Below are 24,884 nucleotides of genomic sequence, written 5' to 3'. Positions count from 1 at the left end.
AGCAGGCAGCATTCAAAATGTTCAGGACATTGAGGTGAGTGTGATACGTGATGGACCCGCGTGTGTGGGAGAATGTTTGCACGAGGCTCTGAAAGGCCCTGCCCCACACACACTTCTCCCTCCAGAATCACTCGTTGGCCGGCTGCTCCCTGTGTGGTGACAGAAGACAAGGTTGAGGGGCTCACAGCCAAAGGGGACTCGGAGGGGGCCGACAGCCTCTGAGATTCCTGAGTGGATGACCCAGGGGTGTCCAGCTGCTACTCCTCCTCCCTGTGGGTGTCCGGGGGCCCTGGCCTGACTCCTTGAGGGGAAGGTGCACCTGGAGGGATGTCAAGATGCCCTATTTTCCCCTCGCATTGCCACTGCAGGAACTCACCCATAGCTCCCGCAATGGAGTGCAGGTCTGCACACATCTCCGCGTTCTGCTGTACCAGGGTCCACCCTGGAGACCTCCATACACGCTTTGTGGGCACCACTTCATCTGAGAGCAGGCAGACACACTCCTCCGACTCATGTGTCACTCTGCTGAGGGCTTCCACACAGCTCTGTGTGATGTTCCCCCACCTTCTCCTGATTCTCCAGGATAAGTTGGAAGGCCAAATCTAGAGGTTCATCATCTGACTCAGACCTCACAAATGCCTGATCTTCAGCAGTCCTCTGAGTGCCGGGGAGCTCGCATGAACCTTTCTCCTGCTGTTGCAGACAAGCGTCCATGCGGTGACCACCAGATTGTGAATCTGAGCCTGCTCTAGATCTAGGTGCTACTGAGGTGTGTGTCTCTGCTGGTGCTGGGTGTAGGTAAACGCTGTGACGGGTCTTCCAGGCTGCTTATTTCTAGTTCTTCAATGGAAGAGGTGTCCTCTTGGATGGAGGTGAGGACGTGGATAGAACTGAGGGACTGGCTGGCTGAGGGCACTGATCCCTTGGCAGAGCTCCCTGTGAACCAAAGTAGAGACAATTAGTGAATGGCAGCAGAGTCAAAAGCAGGAGAGAAAGCACTCACAGATTCGTTGAGAGAGGGATGATGTGGTGCAGGATCCTTGGGAGGTATTTGCCACCGATCTCACCATCACCACAGGCATTGCCATGTCCTCACCAGTCAGTGCGATGGCATACTCAAAGTGAGAGAGGGGCATAATGCAGGCCACTCCACCCCTGGTTTGGGACCTCTCCCTGCTGATGTGAGCCAGCTTCTCCTGCATGGAAACAGATGGAGAGAGTGTGAGCAGGACACATGGCACTGCGTGGAATGTTGTGTGGTGAGCGGAGCCATGGATAGGATAAGGACTCAAGCTCAAGAGGATATGAACCTGATGGAGATGTGAGGGTGTGTGTGAGAGTTAGTGGTGTTGTCCCTTGAGGTTCGAGATCTCTGTGGATGTGTGATAGGTTTGAGAGTGTGTTAGTTGAGAGTGAAGAGAAGAGTGAATTACCTTGGCAGAATGAAGGAGATCATTCTTCCTTTTTCGGCACTAGGTGGCTGTCCTATTTTGCAGGGTGTTGGCGCTGACCACTGCTGCCACCTCCTCCCGAGCCAGATTGGTAATGTTACTGCCAATCCTGTGGCTAGAGCAGGGGTAAAGGGCATCACGGCGGGCCTCCACTGAGTCCAAAATGTGCTGGAGGGACGCGTCATTGAAACTGGGGGCTACAGTCTTTTTGCCTTTCGGGGCCATCCTTTCTTCTTTGCAATGATCGTGGACTGGAAACACTGAGAGGTGTGTGCATGGCTGGACTTTAAATATGGCACCCGGCATGATGAAGCAGCATGGTGATGGCGTGGTGAGTGAATAAGAGCCCTCTGCCATAGAAACGACGTGTTTCCTCATGGAAGTCAGCGCTACTGGAAAAGTGGATCACCCTGAATCAGTTCTAGCTGGCTAACACCATTGGACTTTTAATTCTGGTCTCTGGACTCATGTGAAACAGTAGTTCTTATTTTTCCTGTGGTCTTTGCCCTGTATCTCTTTCTTTCCCTTATCCCTCTTCTATTGTGTGAATGTACCAGAGGCTACATTGCGAACCCCCTCCCCGCGGTTTGAGTGTGCAAAAAATAAACTAAGCTTCTGATTTTACCCTATCTCAAGTTTGCTGTGGGGTTATTAATAGGGGATTGGATCATTCCAAAACGGAGGAGTTGGGAAAAATATGCCACCCACTTACAAAAGGGGAATTCAAAAATCAAAATATATCTTTCTGTTTATGGACGCTGGTGAGAGAAATCAGGGATGTTTAGCTTAAACCCCCTCCTGTCTGTAACACAAGGAACTGATGGATGGGGGCCTGATGCTGGTTCAACTGAATCTCCATTTGTTCTATCGTAGCTCAGAGGGGTTTGATAGTCCAGGGAATTATCGGCTCTCTGAAGTGAGAATCTTAAAGCTCAGTCAGTCCCAGTTTGGGCAGAGCTGGTTAACTATCACCGGTAATTCCAGGCACCCCCTTGGTTAGAAAGCAAACAACTGAAGTGTATGGGAGTCAGGGAGCCTGAAGCAATCTTAGGCTCTGTCATTGCAGTTTGTTTCCTAACTTCCTATGCAGGTCCCTCAACCCCCACAGCACACATTCTCCAAATACTTGGAACTGTGAACAATCCTGCTGGCAAGATGACCTCTTCCACAGTTTAACTGCTGCTATGTCTCATATGAATGAACCTGCAGGTTAACCTTTGCCAAAGCCTTCAGCTCAATGTAAGCTCATTGCAACCCTTTGTCTTTATCATCCACAGCTGTCAGTAAATCTGATTGGAAAGCTGTGATGTTACTTGCAGATAAGATAACATAGATTTAGGAAATAATTCTTATTACTCCAAGCTGCAGTTAATTGCCTCCATCAACACTCAACATGTCGAGACACACAATCAGATCCTGCAGGAAGGACAGACTCATTTTTAAGAGGTTGTGGGTGTATAACAGTTCACATCTGAGTGGCTGTGGCAACATGTATTTTTACATGCATATTGCAGTCTGGAGCAATGGATAGTGAAGGTAGAGACCCCAACCTTCTTGCCACCATATGGCTGACCAGGAACCTCTCCTGCTCTTACCGCTTGCCATTGGTGTGTGTTGAAAGGATTTGCAGTTGATACTCGACCAGTTTAGCCACATTGCGAACACACTTTCCTTGGTCGTCGAGTCCTGGGTTGGTACTTGAACCCAGAGATTCTGGTTCAGAGGCAGGGACGCTGCTCACTGCGCCACATTTTAAGAGGAGGGCAGAATCGTCCGTGCCCACTGGCATTGGGTGTGTTCGATGGTGTGAGCAGACAATATGGCGAGAAAGCCAAAAATCAGTTTCACAACGTTGAGAAACCAGTTTGCAATCGTCCGCCCTGCTTGCTGATGCCGGGCCGCGTTCCCCGCAATCGGACGTTGGGAACCTTATTGTAACACATCTGCATATCATGAAAAGGCAAGCTCACCGGAATTGTTCCCCCCCCCAACCGCTGGATTGCCCGCCCACTCTGGTGTGTTTCACAACAGCATATAAAAGGCATGCACTTGACGGGCTGCACTTTGAGGGGAATTTGGGGGTGAGTACACAGTAACGTTGAGGAGTCCTTGCTCTGGTTGCCTGTTGGACTTCAAGGTTGAGGCACATTGTGGGGAGGAGATAAGGCCTGCCCTGTGGTTGAGGTGCGTTGAGTGGGGTGGGGAGGCAAGGGCTGCCCTCTGGTTGAAGATAGCGCACAAGCACGTGTGGGGTTGTGGGGAAGTGAGTGAGGGAAGCAGCCACACATTCGGGAAACCTTGTATGAAGTGACCATTCCTCTGCAGCTAAGACAGTTCAGGCACAGCCACGTTGATATGATTGGAGTTGGGCCTTTAGCTTCTCTGCCCACTCAAGCAATGCAGAGGCATCAAAGTGTCACCAAGTGCTCCAGAACTTTTCACCCCTTGGCACAGACTGCAAAGAAATGACCGTTTTGACTGCAGAACAGTTGGACAACTGGGCACGTTGAACAATCTCCTTGCTAATGCTGGCCGTAGAGCAGTCACTGGTGGAAGGGCTCACAACCCCTTGCAACGTCATCATTCCAGTTTGGACCAGTCTCCCCCATGGTTTAAGCTAACAGTGCAGCCTTGCAGTGCGGGTTAGGAGAATGCCTGCGCCTGAGCTGAGAGCACAGCATGCAGTCCAATGGGCAAAGCTGCTGCCAATTGGTCAGGTAGAGTGGATCAGAGGTGGATGGGGTTTTGGGCAGCCATGCAGCGCACTAATCTCTGGGCATCCAAATGGTGGCCAGCACTCTCCGGGATGCATTAAGGGGCCTTCAGATTAAACCAAGAGAGGTTCTTAGAACGTCCAAGCTAACCCATGTGTCTCCCTCTTTCATCCTGTAGGAGGAGAACATCAGGAGCATGGAGCCTGGTGAACTAGCTGTATGCCTTGTGGCATACTGGGATCGGAGATGATGGAGAATAGTGTGACGGAGGTGCCTGGCTGTGCAGAGGGAGGAGCAGCACCCTCAGAAGCAGCAACCTCCCGCACACACCTCTGAAGAGCTACAGCGAGACGTCGCTAGTTGGTGCCTAGCTGGTCCCAGGGTCTATAGATTCTGCCTTTCATTCCTGCAGATGACCGAGAACCAGTGTCGCTGAAGACTTAGCATGCCTGGGGAACTGGTCGGTCACATCTGCCAGCTACTGCAAGATTTGGTGCTATGAGGACATGGAGGGCATTCACTGCCATTGGTCTTGAAAGTGACCGCGGTGCTCAATTTCTATGCCAGTGGCTCTTTTCAGGGCTCCACAGGTGTCCTCTGTGGGATATCACAAGCCTCCACTGACAAATGCATCCATGAGGTCATGGATACCATCTTCACGAGGGCACAAAATTTAGTGCATTTTGCTTGGGACCAGGACAGCCAGGATGCAAGAGCGATTGGATTTGCCCAGATCTCAGGTTTCCGACAGGTGCAGGGCACCATCGGCTGCACTCATGTGGCGCTCAGATCTCCATCGCAACACGTGGTCAACTATGTCAACCACAAGGGATTCCATTCACTGAATGTGCTGGTGTGCGAGCACCACAAACACATCCTGCAGGTGAGCGCGCGGTTTCCAGGGAGTGTGCTCAACTCCTACAATCTCAGTCGTTCTCAGATCCCTGATGTCTTCCAGGGTCCACAGAGGCTGCAGGGTTGGCTCCTCGGTGGCAAGGGCTACCCACAGAGGTCGTGGCTGATGACACCTGTGTGGCAGCCTCAAACTGCAGCAGAGTGACAATACAATGAGGCTCATGCTGCAGCTTGCATCTTGGTGGTGCAAACCATTGAGATGCTGAAAACGAGGTCCTGGTGCCTGGACCGGTCTGGTGGACCCTGAAATATAGTTCACAGAGGGTGTCACATATCATCACTCTGCAGTTTACAACCTGTCACTGCACAGGGAGAGGAGCTGGCTGAGGAAGAGATGGAAGAGCTGGAGGTCTCCTCTGATGAGGAGGATGCCGATGGGGATGAGGGTGAGGAGGTGCTTGATGGCAATGAGGATGGGGATGAGCCCCTTGCACTGGCCAGGCAAGGCAGGCATGTTCAGGAGGCCCTCATAGCTGCTAGATTTGTGGAGGATGATGACGACATGCAGTGAGAAGACACCATTGCATCTATGAGTTTGACTCCAGTCTGGCTGATGGCAGCATGAATACCCTCTGTGATAACGCCCCTGCCATGGAGATGCAATGGAGGCTGTATAGTCGCTCGATTGCAGGTAGAAGATGACGACATGTAGTGAGGACACTCCGTGGATCTTCACATAGCCTCTGAGAATGGCTGACTCCTGTCTGGCTCAGGGTAGCTCACTTGCAATCTGTGATTATGGTCATATCATAGAGACACAGCCATGAAACTTTAAAAGCATCTGATCCTTTGTCTGCCTTCAGCACCTGAGCCCTTCAGGAGCTGGTGCACAGCATCACTGGTCACAGATGCTGGTGTGATGGGGGCCAGCCACACCTTAAAGGTGCTGAGAGCACACAGAGAGAATGATGGAACTCTGTGACACCTGCCCCTACATTCTGGCAGCAATGACCAGCACTGCCGAGGTGCAGGCATCAGTAATGTTTCCAGGGAGTGTGATGCCAGGCCGTCACTTTGGTCTGAAGGCTGCACAAAGCACAGGGAAGGGTCCCTGGACTGAGACACCTGCCTTTATCTTGTGCAGAAAGGTTTCAAATCTAAGTGACACAAACACTGCTCATCAGAACAAGGAACCATAGGTAGGGAGGCCTCCTTGGGAGTTTATAGACAATAATGAACAGTGTTTACAAGTGATGAACACCTGTGCCCAGGCTGTACAACTGCCTCTTCCTAACTGGACCCAGGTGCAGTTCGCACGCTCACTCACTGCTGCTGGAAGGAGCCAGGAGTTGTTGCTGAGATTTTGCTGCTTACTGCCTTTTGTCTCAGGCACATCAGGACTTCTTTATTTGCCTGTTTTGTTGCTGCCTAGGGGATGCCACAAGCATGCAAGACCTTACTGCTGGTGTTTTTGCTGGGGCTGCAGAGACCTGGAGCCTGCAGGGCCTGAGGCCTGAAGCTTTAGAGGAGAGAGAGAGAGAGAGAGAGAAGAGGCGCTGCGGGACAGGGAGGCCAGGCGGCAAGGACTTTTTGAAATAACATCAGAGATGGGTGTCTGAACTTTTGTTCGGTGGGGGCTGAAGACGACCATGTGTTTTGTGGGGGAGGAGAGAAAATGATGGAAGAGACTTGGGGATAAGGGGTTTGTTTGTTGCCTAAGATCTTGCCATTGGCTCCCACCCTTGCTCCGCCCGTGTCTAAGTCCAGGTAGCTGGTGCTGCGTGGTGAAGAAGGAGAGTGCCAACTGGTACCGGCTGCCTGTTGAAGACATCGCCCTTCCCCTACATGAAGAACAGTAAGGCCCCCAACCCACGCTCCATGCCACCATGACATCCACCCACTCTGCACTCTTTACCCTTACCCTCTTGTTTCTCCCTGTCCTTTTCCCTCTCTCTTTCCTCCCCTCTCTACCTCTACTTGCCATCAGGAGGGAGAGTTATTCCATCTTCCCCTCACCCACTCTCCCCCTGGGGCCATACTGTCTGGACTTGCCAGAAAGAGCTTGGGGTGGGTGTGGATCAGTCCCTGTGGCTGCAACAGGGTAGCAGGGTCCTCGGGCCTGGCTGTGGAGGTGGCGCTTTCACCGGTGGCGGGGCCTCCCAAGAAGACCTATGTGGGAGTGGCTGCTTCTGTGGCCTCCGCTGCTCTCACGGCCCCATCACCTTTCCACCTCCTTACAAAGACCCTGGGGATAAAGAGCTACACTCACCCCGAGATGAGCACAGAAGCGTGCGTGAAGGGGTTGGCCAGCCTCGGCCATTATCGCGGCCTCATGCATGTACGGGAAGGCAGTGTTCTTCCTGAGGTCTGAACGGACGTGCACCTGACGCTGGCCAGGGGGCTCACCATGGGTGGGACCTATCTGGTGGCAGACCCTGTAGGGGCCACCGCAGAGAGGCTTGTGTTATCCAATGCCCCACCCTTTGTTCCTGGTGAGCTCCTCCTCCCCAACCTTCTCCAACTCGGGGAAGTCAGGTCCAGGGTGGTGCCGATCCTGCACAGCCTCATGGACCCCAGTCTCCACCATGTGTACTCCTTCCGGTGCCAGGTCATCGTTCGCTTGGCCCGGGAGGTGTGCACAGAGGGGGGGCCGCCTACTGGGTATTTTGGATGGTGCATGGTGTGCAGTGCCATGCCTTCAAGGAGATGGGGCACGTTAGGAAGAAATGCCCGGCCTCCCAAGGAACTGCCAGCACCACTGAGGCGGCTGCGACTGGTACCACTGCACCTCCCCCCACCACCTGCTGCCCCGCAAGGGGGAGTGACACTGGAGGCTAACGTCTCCTCGGCTGCTGGTGAGGCGGAGGAGGGAGAGAATCCACGCTGTAAGAAAGAGCAGAGAAAGACCCGCCATCCTCCACCAAACCCACCCCGATCCCCAAACCCCCAAAGACACCGGCTCTGGGACAAAAACGTCATCCGGTCCCGGCGACCTGTCCGCTTGTGCTCCTGGTCCCGTGGGCATCTCAGTGCCAAGTGCTGGGCCCGGCATCGTCCCTGAGCGGGCTCCCGGGTCTGACAGTGATGGGGCATATGACTCTGAGCCAGTGGTCTTGCTCAAACCCCACAGGGCAGGGCATCCGGGGGAGGGCTGGAGGAGGCAACGGAGGCCTTGCAGATGGAGGTCTCCCCAGCCCCAAGCCTATCCCAAAAGAGGCACCACTCGGAGGGGGAGGACCTTGCCACTCGTGACGCTGATTGTGTCTCTTCCCCCAGTTAAAAAGTGGTGGTGTCTCTGCCCTATGAGTCCTCGCTCTGCCCTCTGGGGGACACACAAATCCCATCCCTTTTCTGCAGTCCCTTGAGCAGGGTCCCTTGGAGGTTGGTGAGGGTATCACCCTTGCAGTGGTGCACCAGCCTGAACCACCTTGTACCGCCCGAGATTTCATCTGGCCCGCCAGGGGAGTGCAGCAGTCCCTTCGTGGCCCTTGAAACTGGGTCATCGCGTGGTAGTGTCGAGGAGGCCACCTCACTCCCTCCCAACCTTCAGTGCTGGCCGCCTCCGTCCTGGGTCCGGAGATTTTTCCAGACTCACCGGGCGACCAAGTGCCCGGGGAAGTTCGGGATTCTGAACTGCCGTTGCCCTGTGGCCCAGAACCAGAAAGAGAGACCAGAGAGGATCACTCTGCGCTTGAACCTGGGGGTGGGATCGAGGTGGAGGTGGAGCCGACTGGCAGCTCCGAACCAGCCCCCGTACTCAATATGGGGAAGGGGTTGGAAGCTGGAGGAGACGACCTGGAGGAGGATGGAGTTTCAGTGGTGAGCTCCGGGGACGACTTAGAGTCATTATCGGGTGAGGTGGTGGATCTCCTGGTGCCCCACCCACCGATTCTCCCCTCACCCCTTTACAGGAACTCCAGGATTTTTTAGCAAGTAATTGCAGTTGGCCCTGGATCAGGGGTATTCTTTCCTCTTGTGTTCTGGTCTGCCTGCGAGGGCCTCAGAACTCCTGGGCTGGATCAGAACACTTAAGACGAGGGCACACACATTTCTCGCTGGGCTCCTGAAGGAGCGGAAGGCTTAATAAAGTCCTCTCCTTCTTTTATTTCAGGTGATGGTAGCACATACTTCTGACGATGAAGGCTACCATAGCCAGCCTCAACATCCACGGCAGCAGGGACACACGGCGCAGGTTCCAGAACTTCTCAGTCCTCAGGGATGGGAAGTAAGCGTTGTGCTTCCTGCGGGAAGCCCATACCATTCCGGGAGACAAAGCTAGGTGGCTCCTGGAGTGGCGTGGTGGGGTCTACATGAGTCACCTAGCCACCAATTCTGGCGGGGTGCCTATCTTGGCCCCACATTTTCAGCCGGGGATCTTGGCGGGGTCAAGGAGCCGGTGCCAGGCCGGTTGCTGCACCTTACTGTGCACCTGGAGAGTGCGGTGCTTCACTTTGTGGATGTGCACACTCCCCTGGGCTGGCAGCAACAAGCGAGTTTCTTTGAGGAAGTGTCCACTCATCTCGCTTCCATCGACGTGGGCGAGTGCATCGTCCTCGAGGGGGTTTTCAACTGTACCCTTGAGGCCCGGGGCCGTCATGGTGCCCAGCACTGCTCGCTAGGTGTGAGTAAGTTGCGGGATCTGGTCGGGTCCTTCGACATGGTGGACGTCTGGCGACATCTCCATCCTGATTCCAGAGCTTTCACTTTCATGTCACCTGGAGTCAGGACGTCCAGACTCGACCATCTTTATGTTTCCAAGGCGTTCGTGTCCTACATTCCGTCGGCTCCTGTGTGGCAGGTGCTGTGCATGGACCACCGTCTGGTGTGGGCGGAGCTCGCTCCGTTCTGTGCTTGGACGGGGTCCGTGTACTGGCACTTTAACAACCTGCTGCTGGAGGATGAGCAGTTCCTGGACTCGTTCCATCGTTTCTGGGCCGGCTGGAGAAGGAAGTGGGGAGGCTTCCCCTCCTTGAGGCTATGGTGGGATGTGGGCAAAGCTCACATCAGCATCTTCTGTCAGGAGTATGTGAGGGGGTTGACAAAGAGGCAGAAATCCAGGGTCGAGGAGTTGGAGAAGGAGGTATTCGACCTGGAGACACGTCTCCGTCAGCCCGACGTGGACCCGGCCCTGTGGCTGGTGTACGAAGAGAAGAAGGGTGTGCTGCGGGACCTGCAACTCGTCAGGTCCCGGGGCGCGGTCATGAGGCCAGAGATCCGGTTCCTCCGGGACCTGGACCGCGGCTCCCCCTTCTTCTACTCGCTGGAAAAAAGGCATGGGGTCCGTCAGCAGCTCCTTCCACTGCTGGCCAACAATGGATCCCTTGTCTCCGATCCAGAGGGCATCAGGGCCATCGCCCGAGATTATTATACTGCCCTGTTCTCTCCGGATCCGTCCAGCGAGGATGCTGACAGAGTTTTATGGGAGGACCTGCTGCAGGTCAGCCTGGAGGGCACCAGAAAGCTTGACTCCCCTATAAGTCTGGGGAGCTGACCGGTGCCCTCGACAGCCTCTCCAGGGGCCAATCACCGGGGCTGGACTGGCTGACCGTGGAGTTCTTCAGGGTGTTCTGGGACATCCTGGGGGAGAGTATCGTGACCGGTGAGATGCCCCTCTCATGGCGCAGGGTGGTCATTGCCCTGCTGCCTAAGAAGGGGGATCTCCACCAGCTTAGGAACTGGTGCCCGGTCTCCCTCCTCAGCACGGATTACAAGATCTTCGCCAGGACAATGTTTTCTCGTCTTGGCACCATGCTGGACTACATGATCCACCCTGACCAGTCCTACACCGTCCCAGACCGCACCATCTTTGACAATATTCATCTGGTCTGGCACGTTATCCATTTTTCCCAGAGGACTGGTCTGTCGAGCGCCTTCCTGTCTCTTGACCAGGAGAAAGTGTTTGACAGGGTGGATCACGAATATTTATTCGCGAATCTGCGAGCATTCGGGATCGGGATGCATTTTGTCACCTGGATCCGACTTCTGCACACTGCCGCAGAGTGTCTAGTGAAGGTTAACGGTCCCTGATGGTGCCTCTTCACTTTGGGAGAGGAGTGTGTCAGGGCTGCCCCCTGTCTGGCCAGTTGTATTCTGTCTGCGTGGAGCCTTTCCTGTGCCTCTTGCAGAGGAAGTTGTCGGGATTGGTTCTGCGTGCGTCAGGCATCGGGGTGGTCCTCTCAGCTCACACCGATGATATGCTCCTCATGTTCACCGATCCGGCTGACCTGCGGAGGAATGGTGGCACAGGTGCGCAGTGGTCTTCCGTCCGAGCTTCCCCCTGTTCAGATAGAATTCCACACTGGCCCCAAGCCCCAAACCCTCCTTCGGGAGCTGGTGCCCCGCAACCTGAGTCGCCGCAGGGAAATGCCTCCTTGCCCTTTAGCATGATGTGGAGGGGTTTCCTGTATGGGCTACTGCTGCACACCCTTCACTTCATTGCCCTCGCCTGCTGCCCGGACGTGCCCTGCCTTGTTGCCGTCCAGTGGCGGAGGTCCCCAGTGGAGACCTCCCATGGGGGTCCATGGGGGTGTCCTCCTGTTTTCCATTGGGGACCTGTGATGGAGGGTGTTGCATGCAGCTGTCCCATACAATTGCAGGATGTGTCAGTTCGCGGACTCCCAAGCTGCCTGCGTCTTTTGGGCTTTGTGGGGTCTGTGGCCCATGTTTATAGGTGTTTTAGTCTGCACTCCCTTTTCAGTTATTTGAAAAACCTTTTACTGTTGTTTTGTTTTCACTTCAGCCCCATGCTCCTGATCTACGGACCCCCGGTGTGGAGGGGGGCTGGGAGGGAGGAGGATCTCCTCGTGAACCTGCTCCTGGGCCTGGCCAAGTTGGCCATTAACAGGTCCAGGCAGCGGGCGATCGAGGGGATCGTCTGACCAAGTGTCTGCCTCTCGTCCGCGGCTACGTTCGCGGCCAGGTGTTCCTGGAGAGGGAGCACATGGTGTCTGCTGGCACCGTCGAGGCTTTCCATGCCTGGTGGGCACCGCTGGGACTGGGGTGTTTTATCGACCCCTTTAATCGCATTTTGATTGAATGTTGGTCAGCTTTCTTTGCATTTTGTCTTTTGTTTTTGAAGTTTCCCTTTAAAGGGCTGCCTTTTACTTTGTCCCGTGGTTTATTAATTTAGTTTATTTGTTTTGTAACAAAAAGAGTTATATCTTCTTAACTTTCCTAATCCTTGCTGTTACGTCTCAGTGCTTCCCGGCCAGCCACAGCAGAGGTGGAGGCAGCATGCTGACTGCTGCGCCCTGTCTGTAATGACTTTGGCGGGTATCCTCTGGAGGGCCGAGACTTGGAGGACCCCTGCTTGCTTTCGTGGTCCTGCTGTGTGGCAGTGACATCCTCCTTGGCCTGTGAAGCTGGAGCTGCTGAGGTCACAAGAAGAGGGGATTCAGATGGGCCGGACACTCCTGGGGTCACCTGGATAGACGGCCCCAGGGATACACTTGATCCTCCTCTGTATGGGTACCCAAGGGCCCCTGGCTGACTCCTTGAGGAGAAGGGGTAGCTGGAATGAGATTGAGTAGCCCCAACCCTCTTGCATACATGCTCTTGTGTACACAACTATGGTGTCAGCGATGGAGATCAGCCCACACAGCAGTGCAGGAGCGACATCCTGAACCAAGGTCTCTGTGGTTGCTGCCATCCGATCAGTGTTGACCTCATTGCATTGGCATGCCAGCGTTATCACCTCAGCCTGAAGGTGGATGGACTCCTCCATTGTGCCTGGAAATCTGGAGTGCAGTGCACATCCCTTCCTGATGTTCCCGAGCTTGCCTTTGCAGCTCCAGCAATTGTGATATGACTGAGTTCAGAGGCTTGCCATCTGACTCGGACCAGCAAATTTCTGGCCTCCAGCAGTTCTCCGATTGCCGGAGACCTGGAAAGTTGCCTGCTGCAAATCAGACAGTGTGGTCTGCTTACCAGAATGTGATCCCGTGGCTACTGTAAAGCTAGATCCCACCAAGGTCTGTGCCTCTGCCCTGGTGGAGAGTATGAGTGAGTGCTGTGAGGGACTTTTTTTTAATATTCATTCATGGTATGTGGGTTTTGCTGGTCAGGCCTGCATTTATTGCCCATACTTAGTTGCCCTTGAGAGGGTGGTGAGCTGCCTTCTTGAACCGCTGCAGTCCATGTGGTGTAGGCACATCCACAGTGATGTTGGGAAGGGAGTTCCAGGATTTTGACCCAGTGACTGTGAAGGAACGGTGATATATTTCCAAGTCAGGATGGTGAGTGACTTGGAGGAGAACTTCCAGGTGGTGGTGTTCCCATCTATCTGCTGCCCTTGTCCTTCTAGATGGTAGTGGTCGTGGGTTTGGAAGGTGCTGTTGAAGGAGCCTTGGTGAATTCCTGTAGTGCATTTTGTAGATGGTACACACTGCTGCTACCGTGCATTGGTGGTAGAGGGAATGAATGTTTGTGGATGTGATGCCAATCAAGTGGGCTGCTTTCTCCTGGATAGTGTCAAGCTTCTTGAGTGTTGTGGGAGCTGCACTCATCCAGGCAAGTGAGGAGTATTCCATCACACTCCTGACTTGTGCCTTGTAGATGATACATGCTTTGGGGAGTCAGGAGCTGGGTTACTCATCACATGATTCCATGATTCCTAGCCTCTGACCTGTCTTGTAGCCACAGTATTTACTTGGCTAGTCCAGTTCAGTTTCTGGTCATTGGTAACCCCCAGGATGTTGATAGCTGGGGGATTCAGTAATGGTAATGCCATCAAGGGGCAAAGGTTGCATTCTCTCTTGTTGGAGATGGTCATTGCCTGACACATGTGTGGCATGAAAGTTGCTTGTCACTTGTCAGCCCAAGCCTGGATATTGTCCAGGTCTTGCTACATTTGGACATGAACTGCTTCAGTGAGACTGTAAGAAGGGTGCCTCCAGATTCCTCTTCAGAGGTTTCTTCGGTGTTTGACAGGAAGCCTAGGTCATGGAGTCTGTCGGCTGTTTCCCAGATGTGCCTGTGGAAGCAAGTGGAGATAATTAGTGCATGGCAGTGGCCTGTGAAACAGAACACATCAGTCACAGCATGGTTGTCGGATGTATGTTGCACTGTTGGATCCTCACTTGGTAGAGCAGCGCCGACCTCACCGTCAGCACAGGAAAGGCCCAGATCCTCACTGGTCAGATGGGTGCTCTATTTTCAAAGTCCATGAGGACCTTTATTTCAGGCATTCCTCCACCGGTCTGCGACCTCTCCCTCTTGTTGTGGGCCAGCTTCTTCTGCATGAATAGAGGTGGAGAGTGTGAAAGCAGGACCCCTGCCAGGCCAGATGATAAGTATGCCCGGCACGTGTGGGTGGTGAGTAGTCCCATGGTCGGGATGAGGACAATGACGGTGTGTGTGAGAGAATGAATGGTGATGTCCCTTGAACTGGCAGTGAGTGAAGGCTCTGTAGATGTGTGATGGGTTTGTGGGTGTGAGAGTTTTGAGTGATGAGAAGAGTGACTTACCCTGGTGGAACAGAGGAGATCATTCATCCTTTTGTGGCACTGGGTGGCTGTCCTCTTTTGAAGGGCGTTGGCGCTGACCACCACTGCCACCTCCTCCCAAGCCAGATTAGTGAGTTTGCTGCCCATCCTGCAGCCAGAGTGGGGTTAGATGACATCACAGTGGGCCTCCACCACATCCAAAAGGCACTCGTGGGATGCGTCATTGAACCTTGGGGCTGAGTCTTTTTGCCTTTTCGGGTTGTCCTGTCTTCTTTGCAGCAGTTGTGAGTTGGAAGCACTGAGATGTGTGTGTGTGGCTGGACTTTAAATATGCTGCCCAGTGTGCTGAAGCGGCAAAATGATGGCATGGCAGGCGAATGAGAGCCTGTATGCCATAGAAACGGCGTGTTTTCCGGGAATGCATAATTAGTGGCGTGAAAAGCATTCATTGCTGCCGGCGGGTAAAACATCATTTTACCCACCCGCTACCGGACTTAGTGCAAATCTGGGATGATTCCACCCAGAGCCTTTAATATGAAAAGGCCTGTGGAGAGGAGGCACACAATTTCAACTCCAACAGAAACAACTCCTGGAGCTCACCATTCACTTTAACCTCAAAACCTCCACTTCCCTCCCACTGGTGCATTGCTGGCAGAGTGTGAATATCACCTGCCATGTGATCACTGTATTTCCTCACAGGGTCATGTAGGGTGGGTTTGGGTTAGAATTACATAGAATTTTGCAGCACAAGAACGGGCCATTCAGCCCAACAAGTCTATGCCAGCATTTATGCTCCAGATGAGCCTCCTTACCATCCTTTTTCATCTAACCCTTCAGCATAACTTCCTGTTCCTTTCTCCCTCATGCATATATTGTTGCTGTTTGCCTCATCTACTCCTTGTGGTAGGAAATTCTCTAGTCCCACCACTCTCTGGTAAAGGAATTTACATTTATACAGTGCCATTCATGACCTCAGAACATTCCAAAACTCCTTACAGCAAAGTTTTTAAAGAGTAATTGCTATTGTAATACTTCAAATCCAACAGCTAATTTGGACACAGCAAGACCCCATAAACAGCAATGCGATGATGAACATATTTGTTCCAAGGGATAACTATTGTGCAGGGGGGCAGTGAGCTCAGTTAACTTGCATGTGGTTCAGAATAACAGCAACAGCATGGGTCCGATCCCTGTTCTGACTGAGGTAGACTTGGGGCCTGTCTTGCTCTGCCCTGAAGTAAAATCTCAGCATAAGCTGTGCTTCAGTGACCCTCGATTAATCGACAATGCTATCTAAAGAAGAAGAATATTGGCCAGGACAATTCCCCTACTCTTCTCCAAACAGTGTCATGGGATCTTTTACATCCACCTTGAGAGAGATAATGGAGCCTCATTTTAACATCTCCTCTGTAGACCCAGTTGACGATGTGCCCCTAACCTGGCCACCCATTCCACCTAACAGTTCTCTGTCAGTACTTTCAAGCACAGAGTCAAAATCAACATTTTCCCATTTCACACACTCTCAGGCTAGGTATCAATTAAATATGATGCCAACGTAGGGCTGAATATATGAGGGACAATTTCCTTGGGAAGTATTTTCCCTACTGGAGACAAGGAGGAGAAAAGAGGCACACCTTCCTCCTCCCCGCCGATAGTTCCAAAGTGAATGAGAAAGACCATCTGCCTCTTTGACAAAAGTGGGGCAAGTTTAAGAAATGAAGATTGACATATAAGCTGGTCTTAATGGAAGCAGCAGAGAGGAGAGGAGATGGTGCTGCAACTGTTTGCTTCTCTTCATGTTGAAGGATACCGTGGAACCCAAGTTCAGATAATTTGACTGCAGCCAGAGAAAGACCATTCAAATTCTGCTATCTCACTGAATGTAGGCTGAAGAAGCAATCATATTGTCTACCAACAAAAGAGTTAAGATAAAAACAAAAAACTGAGGATGCTGGAAATCCAAAACAAAAACAGAATTACCTGGAAAAACACATCAGGTCTGGCAGCATCGGCGGAGAAGAAAAGAGTTGATGTTTTGAGTCCTCATGACCCTTCAACAGAACTGAGTGAATATTAGGAGAGGGGTGAAATATAAGCTGGTTCAAGGTGGGGGGTGGGGGGGGGGGGGGGGGGCGGGGGATGGTGGTTGGCAGGGGTGGGGGGGAAGAAGTGGGGTGCGTGGTTGTAGGGATAAGCAAGCAGTGATAGGAGCATATAATCAAAAGATGTCACAGACAAAGGAACAAAGAGGTGCTGAAGGTGGTGATATTATCTAAATGAATGTGCTAATTAAGAATGAATGGCAGGGCACTCAAGGTACAGCTCTAGTGGGGGTGGGGTGGAAAGACTAGCAGGGCATAAAAGATTTAAAATTAATGGAAATAGGTGGGAAAAGAAAAATCTATATAAATTATTGGAAAAAACAAAAGGAAGGGGGAAGAAACAGAAAGGGGGTGGGGATGGAGGAAGGAGTTCAAGATCTAAAGTTGTTGAATTCAATATTTAGTCCGGAAGGCTGTAAAGTGCCTAGTCGGAAGATGAGGTGCTGTTCCTCCAGTTTGAGTTGGGCTTCACTGGAACAATGCAGCAAGCCAAGGACAGACATGTGGGCAAGAGACCAGGGTGGAGTATTAAAATGGCAAGCGACAGGGAGGTTTGGGTCATTCTTGCGGACAGACCACAGGTGTTCTGCAAAGCAGTCGCCCAGTTTACGTTTGGTCTCTCCAATGTAGAGGAGACTGCATTGGGAGCAACAAATGCAGTAGACTAAGTTGGGGGAAATGCAAGTGAAATGCTGCTTCACTTGAAAGGAGTGTTTGGGCCCTTGGACGGTAAGGAGAGAGGAAGTGAAGCGGCAGGTGTTGCATCTTTTGCGTGGGCATGGGGACGTGCCATAGGTGGGGGTTGAGGAGTAGGGGGTGATGGAGGAGTGGACCAGGGTGTCCTGGAGGGAACGATCCCTACGGAATGCCGCCGGGGGGGTGAAGGGAAGATGTGTTTGGTGGTGGCATCATGCTGGAGTTGGCAGAAATGGCAGAGGATGATCCTTTGAATGCGGAGGGTGGTGGGGTGATAAGTGAGGACAAGGGGGACCCTATCATGTTTCTGGGAGGGAGGAGAAGGTGTGAGGGCGGATGTGCGGAAGATGGGCTGGACACTGTTGAGGGCCTATCAACGACTGTGCATGGAAAACCTCGTTTAAGGAAGAAGGAGGACATGTCAGAGGAACTGTTTTTGAAGGTAGCATCATCAGAACAGATGCGACGGAGGCGAAGGAACTGAGAGAATGGGATGGAGTCCTTACAGGAAGCAGGCTGTGAGGAGCTGTAATTGAGGTAGCTGTAGGAATCAGTAGGCTTGTAATGGATATTGGTGGACAGTCTATCACCAGAAATTGAGATAGAGAGGTCAAGGAAGGGAAGGGAAGTGTCAGAGATGGACCATGTGAAAATGATGGAGGGGTGGAGATTGGAAGCAAAATTAATACATTTTTCCAAGTCCTGACGAGCATGAAGCAGCACCGAAGTAATCATCGATGTACCGGAGAAAGAGTTGTGGGATGGGGCCGGAGTAGGACTGGAACAAGGAATGTTCCACATACCCCATAAAGAGACAGGCATAGCTGGGGCCTATGCGAGTACCCATAGCCACACCTTTTATTTGGAGGAAGTGAGGAGTTAAAGGAGAAATTGTTCAGCGTGAGAACAAGTTCAGCCAGACGGAGGAGAGTAGTGGTGGATGGGGATTGTTCGGGCCTCTGTTCAAGGAAGAAGCTAAGGGCCCTCAGACCATCCTGGTGGCGGATGGAGATGTAGAGGGATTGGACGTCCATGGTGAAGAGGAAGCGGTTGGGGCCAGGGAACTGGAAATTGTTGATGTGAGGTAAGGTGTCAGAAGAATCATGGATGTTTGTGGGAAGGGGCTGGACAAGGGAAGAGAGAAGGGAATCAAGATAACGAGAAATGAGTTCCGTGGGGCAGGAACAGGCTGACACGATTGGTCTACCGGGACAGTTCTGTTTGTGGATTTTGGGTAGGAGGTAGAAGTGGGCCGTCCGAGATTGGGCGACTAATAGGTTGGAAGCTGTGGGAGGAAGATCTCCAGAGGAGCTGAGGTCAGTGACAATCCTGGAAACAATGGCTTGATGTTCAGTGGTGGGGTCATGGTCCATGGAGAGGTAGGACGAAGTGTCTGCGGGTTGACGCTCAGCCTCCGCGAGGTAGAGGTCAGTGCGCCAGACAACAACAGCACCATCCTTGTCAGCGGGTTTGATGACAATGTCGGGGTTGGACCTGAGAGAATGGAGTGCAGTAAGTTCAGAGAGAGACAGATTAGAATGGGTGAGAGGAGCAGAGAAATTGAGATGACTAATGTCACGCCAACAGTTCTCAATGAAAAGATCAAGAGAAGGTAAGAATCCAGAGGGAGGTGTCCTCCCTCTGGATTTTTAAGAGTTAAGAATTTGTATCATGTGCCACAGTTTTCTATGATCCTGTCTTAACGTACAGATGATTATAACTTTCCATTCCCAGTTCCCATGGTAACTAGTTAGTTATCTTAATTGAGGCGTACGAGCAAAGACCAGTCAGCTGCAGACAGGCAGAGCAAGAAGGTGCAAGCCAAGCATCCAGTTAGTGGCAGAGAATGGGAATATTCTGAGTCCTTAAGATTTGTCAATTTGATACTTGTTTTTGATCAGCTGGATGTTTGATGCATATAGAAAATCATCACACTTGCTTCTAAACCAATTTACTGAGAAATTCACTTGCTTGAGCTCATCTCTTATGGGGTAGACATTCCTTCCCCACATGGACACAACGCTTACCTAAATTCAGTACTCCATGACCTTCCTCCTCTCCTGCCTCCATGCAGGTCTGATTCCCTCTTAGATAAGCCTATTGCTTTCCTCTGTGCCTCTCTTGGCATCCTCTGAAGGGTCCATCGAGGCTCTGAGCCATCCTTCTCACTCATCGACCTTCCAGTCCAGTGTGCCTGCTGGAGGTAATCTTGCCAATACCCTTCCTCTTCCACACACCCCTTCGAGTGCTGACACTGTGGATGATACCAGCAGATTAGCCATAAGCATATCTCCCTCCAGAATGCTAACTTATTTCTGAAGAAGGCCTTCTTCATCCATGAGTTTATAGTGGATGATTGCACCTTCAGTTGCCTAGGCCCCAAGCTCTAGGATTCTCTGCCTACACTTCTCCGCGTCCCTACATCACATTCTTCATTTACAATAACCCTTAAAACCTGCCTCTTTGACCAAGCTTTTGGTCATCTGTCCTAATATCACTTTATGTGGCTTTGCGGCATATTTTTTGAATACTCCTGTGAAGTGCCTTGGGTGGTTTCATTATATTAAAGGCACTATATAAATTAATTTGATGTTGTTAGTCATGGTGAGTATTTTCTGCATCAAGATCATGCCCTTGGTGGAAACCTGGCTGAAGGCTGATAATACCGTCAGCTAAATTAAACCTTGCCACTTAGCTGTACTTTCTACCACTTGGTCCACCCAGACCATTGGCACAGCATAATGGCTCTTAACACAATCACACCTTGGCCTGCCCCCTTATCCTTTGGCAGGTTCTCATCATTTAAGCATCTCATCTTGTTCCAGTCCTCTTGGTATGACATTTAAAAGGGGAGGTCTTGTGGCGTACTGGATAGTGCCCTTGCCTTTGAGCCAGAAGCTCTGACTTCAAGTCTCACTCTGGGACTTTGTTGGCCATAGAAGGGACCGTTCATGATGTGGTTCAAACAGGTTGATGACTAGCTCACTAATCCTTTCAACAATTCTCTAAAGGGGAAAAAATTGTTGGCTTAAGATACAAAACAAGCACGTATTTCAAATTTCAATTCTCTACCACCCACCCAAGTACCATAAACGTTTTCTCACAGAGATATCTTCACTGCTTCTGCCCTCAGCTCCTGCACCGATCAACTTCTTGTCAACAGGCTCAATGAGTTGAATGGCCTATTGCTGTTCCTATATTTCTATGTTCCTACCTTCCAGTGGAAAATGTAGAAAAGGGGATTTTTGTCCTATTCTTTTCATCAATTAGTTGCTGAAGTGGGTTCAACTGTAATACAAACCAAAACACTCACTATAAGACTATCCGAAAGCTCTGCCAAACACTAACCCAGTTGATAGATATAAACTGACTGAGTTGTTTATTCAGCTTTCTGTACTGTGATTCCTGTCTACAGTTCCAGATTCTGTGCGAGTTAACAAAATCCTTTGAAGCCTGCTTCACTGCCAAACCATGAAATTCTCCAAAGATAAGGCTATGTCATAGATTGTTCAGTATCACCAAATACAGAACGACTTCATTGATTGCCAATTGCTGTAATTGTTGATGGTTTCAATCAGATAAGGGCTTTGTATTTTGTCCATTGTAGGTACAGATTTCACTTAGGTTATTATAATAACCCTTCACACACTCTCCAATGATAACAGTAAATCTCAGGAATTAGTGCAAATTCCATTGTGACTTTATCTTCACGCAGTAGTGGAATGATCTGAGATGGAAGGGATAATGCCCACAGGTTTTACACCAGAGGAAGAATATGGTACAAAAACAGAAGTACCTGGAAAAACTCAGCAGGTCTGACAGCATCTGCAGAGAGGAATCCAGTTGATGTTTCGAGTCCATATGACTCTTCATCAGAACTAAGGAAATAGAGAAATTAGGTGAAATATAAGCTGGTAGAGGGGGGTGGGGCAGGTAGAGCTGTTTAGGGAGCCAGTGATAAGTGGAGGCAAAGAAGAGAATGCCAAAGATGTCATAAACAAAAGGACAAAAGGGTGTTGATGGTGGTAATATTATCTAAGGAATATGCTAATGGGGACCATAAAGGTGGGCAAGCAGGACAAGCTAGTGGCAGATGGCCCTAGTGGGGGTGGGGTGGGGGGGAAGGGATCAAAATGGGCTAAAAGGTGGAGATAAAACAATAGATCGAAATAAATTTAAAAATATGGTACTTTGAATTTCAAAAGCACTGCCCAATTTATAGTAAGAAATATAAATAGTAAAATAGTTGTTGAAATTTTTAGCTGTGTTTTTGTGAGACACACCATACACATTCATTTCATATAAATGCCAGGCAAAGGCAATCTCCAACAAGAGAGAGAATCTCCCTCCATCCCTTTGACATTCAATGACATTACTATTCCTAAACACTGGTTAGAAAGATTACACCACCACGACAGTAGTTCAAGTCAAGCAAGTGCTGTAAGATATAGCCAGGAGAGGAGGGTTCATTAAGGTTGAAGGTGTCTTCACTCCTTAGCCAGACTTCTGTCAACGCCATGATGTTGATGCAATCATCCACAATATGCTCATGGATGTCAATATCCTTGTCCACAAGTGAATGAATATTCTGGAGGAAGTTACATAAAAGGATGATGTTAACTGATCCATTGGCAGCAAAACAGGGTCACCCCCAGGAACAGTGAGTGGGACATGATGGACATTGGCAAGATTAACCCTCAGCAGGATAAGCTGAGGTTTACAGAAGATGGAAGGTGGAAGGCTGGCCAGGAGTGCATTGGGACGATTGAGTCTAGAGGTAACAAAGGCATGGATCAGGATTTCATCTGAAGATGAGCTGAGACAGGGGTGGATTCTGATGCTGTTCTGGAGAGTGAAGTTGGCAATCTTAGTGATGGAGAAGACAATGGAGTCAGTGACTAGGAAACTTGGGTTTCTGGCAGTGAATCAGGTACAGAGGCTTGAACTAATGATCTAGTGACATACATTTAAATCCAGCCACAGCAGCTGGGAAATTTAAATTCAATTAATTAAACCAATCTTGAATATAAAGCTAGTATCAATAATGGTAAAATTACTTGATTGTTATAAAGACCCAACTGGTTCCCTAATGTCCTTTAAGGAAGGAAATCTACCATCTTTACCTAGTCTGACCTACATGTGACTCCGGGCCCACAACAATATGGTTGATTCTGAACTGCCCTAGTAAGCCATTCAGTTGTGTTCAAGGAAAATTGGGGACAGGCAACAAATGTCAGACTTTCCACTGACGCCCGCTGTTGTAATATGGTGTCATCTGTGGTGTCTCAGTGATGGCCATGCATGGAGCTGTTGTCTCCATGAAGGCTGGCTCTAGAGTGTTATCTCTGGATTGTTCTCTCAGAGTTTGTGACTCTATACATCATACTATACATCGTGGGTGGTACTATTATCCAGTCCCATGTTAACCCTTGCTCTGCTGAACACCTTTACATTACAGTAGCACGCAGGCACATACAACATCATTCAACATCTGCATCTTCTGAATGAATAGTTAAAAAAATAACTTTTATCTTCCTAATGCTTAAATATCTGCTTATTCAGTATTGGATGTCGAACAAGCAGTCTGACAAATCAGATGCAATGGAGTGGTCAAGAGAGGTGGTTGCAAAGTGAAGTTGGTTGGTGTCAGCCTACATGGTACTTGACATTGTGTTTTTGGAAGATGTTGTCAAGGGGCCGCAAGTAGATGAGAATTAAGAGGAGGCCAAGGATAGATTGCTGTGGGACACCTGGTGTGACAATATAGGAGCAGGAAGGTTAACCATCGCAGGTGGTTCTCTGGCTATGACTGGATAGATAAGAATAGAACCAGGTGAGAACAATCCTACTGGACAACAGTGGAGAGGCCTTGGAGCAGGATGGTGTGGTCAAACATGTCTAAGGCTGCAGACAGGTAAAGGAGGATGAGAAGGGTAAGTTTACTTTTGTCACAGTCAGATTGGATGTCATTTGTGACTTTGACAAGAGCTATGGGTACTGTGGCAGCAGCAGAAACCTGAGTGGAGGGATTCAAGCATGGAGTTCCAGGAAAGGTGAGCAATGACTTGGGAGGCAACAACAAGTTCAAGGGCTTTGGAAAAGGGAGGTTGGAGATGTGACAGTGTTTTACAAGGACTGAGGATCACAGGGCTAGCAAGTGCCTGAGAACACCAACATCTCCAAATTCCCCTTCACAATGAAGGTTGAAGGGTCATTCGCACTCGAAATGTTAACTGTGTTCCTCTCCGCAGATGCTGCCAGACCTGCTGAGTTTTTCCAGGTATTTTTGTTTTTGTTCCCCTTCACAATGTCCTGATTTGGAAATATATCACCATTCTTTCATCATCACTGGGTCATAATCTAGGAACTCCCTTCCTAACAGTACTCTGGGTGTACCTACACCACATGGATAGCAGCAGTTCAGGAAGGCGGCTCACACCACCTTCTCAAGGACAATTAGGGGTGGGCAAAACCCAATTTCCTTGAATTAATAAATAAAAGAGCTCCTCCTGGCTCTGCTGAAATCAATGGTGGTCACCCCCTATATGATCCATATGAACATAGGAACTAGGAGGAGGAGTAGACCACTTGGCACCTTAAGCCTGCTCTGTCATTCAATAAGGTCATGGTTAATCTGATTTTAACCTCAACACTAAGTTCTCACCTATCCCCGATAACTTTTCACCTCCTTGCATTTCAAGAATCTATCTACTTCTGCTTTAAAAATATTTAAAGACTCTGCTTCCACTGCCTTTTGCGAAGACAGTTACAAAGATTCACAACCCTTTGAGAGCAAAATATTCTCCTAATTTCTGTCTTAAATGGGTGACTCCTTATTTTAAAATAGTGGGCCCTAGTTCTAGATTTTTCCACAAGGGGAAACATCTTTCCTACATCCAGCCTCTCATGACCCCTCAGGATCTTTATGTTTCAGTCAAGTTGCCTCTTACTCTTCTACACTCCAGCAGATACAAGCCTAATCTGTTCAACCTTTCCTCATAAGACAACCTATCCATTCCGGGTGTTAGTTCAGTAAATCTTCTCGGAACTGCTTCCAATGCATTCACATCCTTCCTCAAATAAGGAGACCAATAATGTACATAGTACTCTAGATGTGGTCTCACCAATGCCCCGTATAACTGAAGCATAAACTCCCTACTTTTGTAATCAACTGCCCTCACAATAAATGATAACATTCTGTTAGCTTTCCTAATTAGTTGCGGCACCTGCACAACCTTTTATGATTCATTTACTAGGACACCTAAATCCCTCTGAATCTCAGAGCTCTGCAATCTCTCACCATTTAGATAATATGCTTCTTTCTTATTCTTCATGTCACAATGGACAATTTCACATTTTCCAACATTATACTCCATTTGCCAGACCTTTGCCCACTCATTTAACCAATCTATATGGGTTTGTAGCGTTCTTATGTCCTCCTCACAACTTACTTTCCTACCTATCTTTGTGTCATCAGCAAATTTCACAATCATACCTTCAGTTCCTTTATCCAAGTTATTGATATAGATTGTAAAAAGTTGAGGCCCCAGCACTGATCCCTGTGGCACACCATTCATTACATTTTGTCATCTAGAAAATGACCAATTTATTGTTACTCTCTGT

At 50.1% G+C, this 24,884-nt stretch overlaps 1 protein-coding gene across 1 annotated transcript in view; it reads left to right on the top strand.

The window, feature by feature from the left end:
- The first annotated feature begins 9,677 nt into the window (after nt 1-9,677).
- Nucleotides 9,678-24,884, top strand: part of LOC121287542 (protein APCDD1-like) — a 160,138-nt gene continuing 144,931 nt past the window's right edge. The window contains exons 1-4 of the mRNA XM_041205474.1: nt 9,678-9,842; nt 10,041-10,237; nt 10,645-10,843; nt 11,146-11,266. Of these exons, the coding sequence (XP_041061408.1) occupies nt 9,678-9,842; nt 10,041-10,237; nt 10,645-10,843; nt 11,146-11,266 (682 nt within the window). The remainder of the gene's footprint in view (nt 9,843-10,040; nt 10,238-10,644; nt 10,844-11,145; nt 11,267-24,884) is intronic.

This window comes from Carcharodon carcharias, chromosome 14 (genome assembly GCF_017639515.1).
Source record: "Carcharodon carcharias isolate sCarCar2 chromosome 14, sCarCar2.pri, whole genome shotgun sequence".
Lineage (NCBI taxonomy): Eukaryota > Metazoa > Chordata > Chondrichthyes > Lamniformes > Lamnidae > Carcharodon > Carcharodon carcharias.
This window is presented reverse-complemented; position numbering and strand designations above follow the sequence as displayed.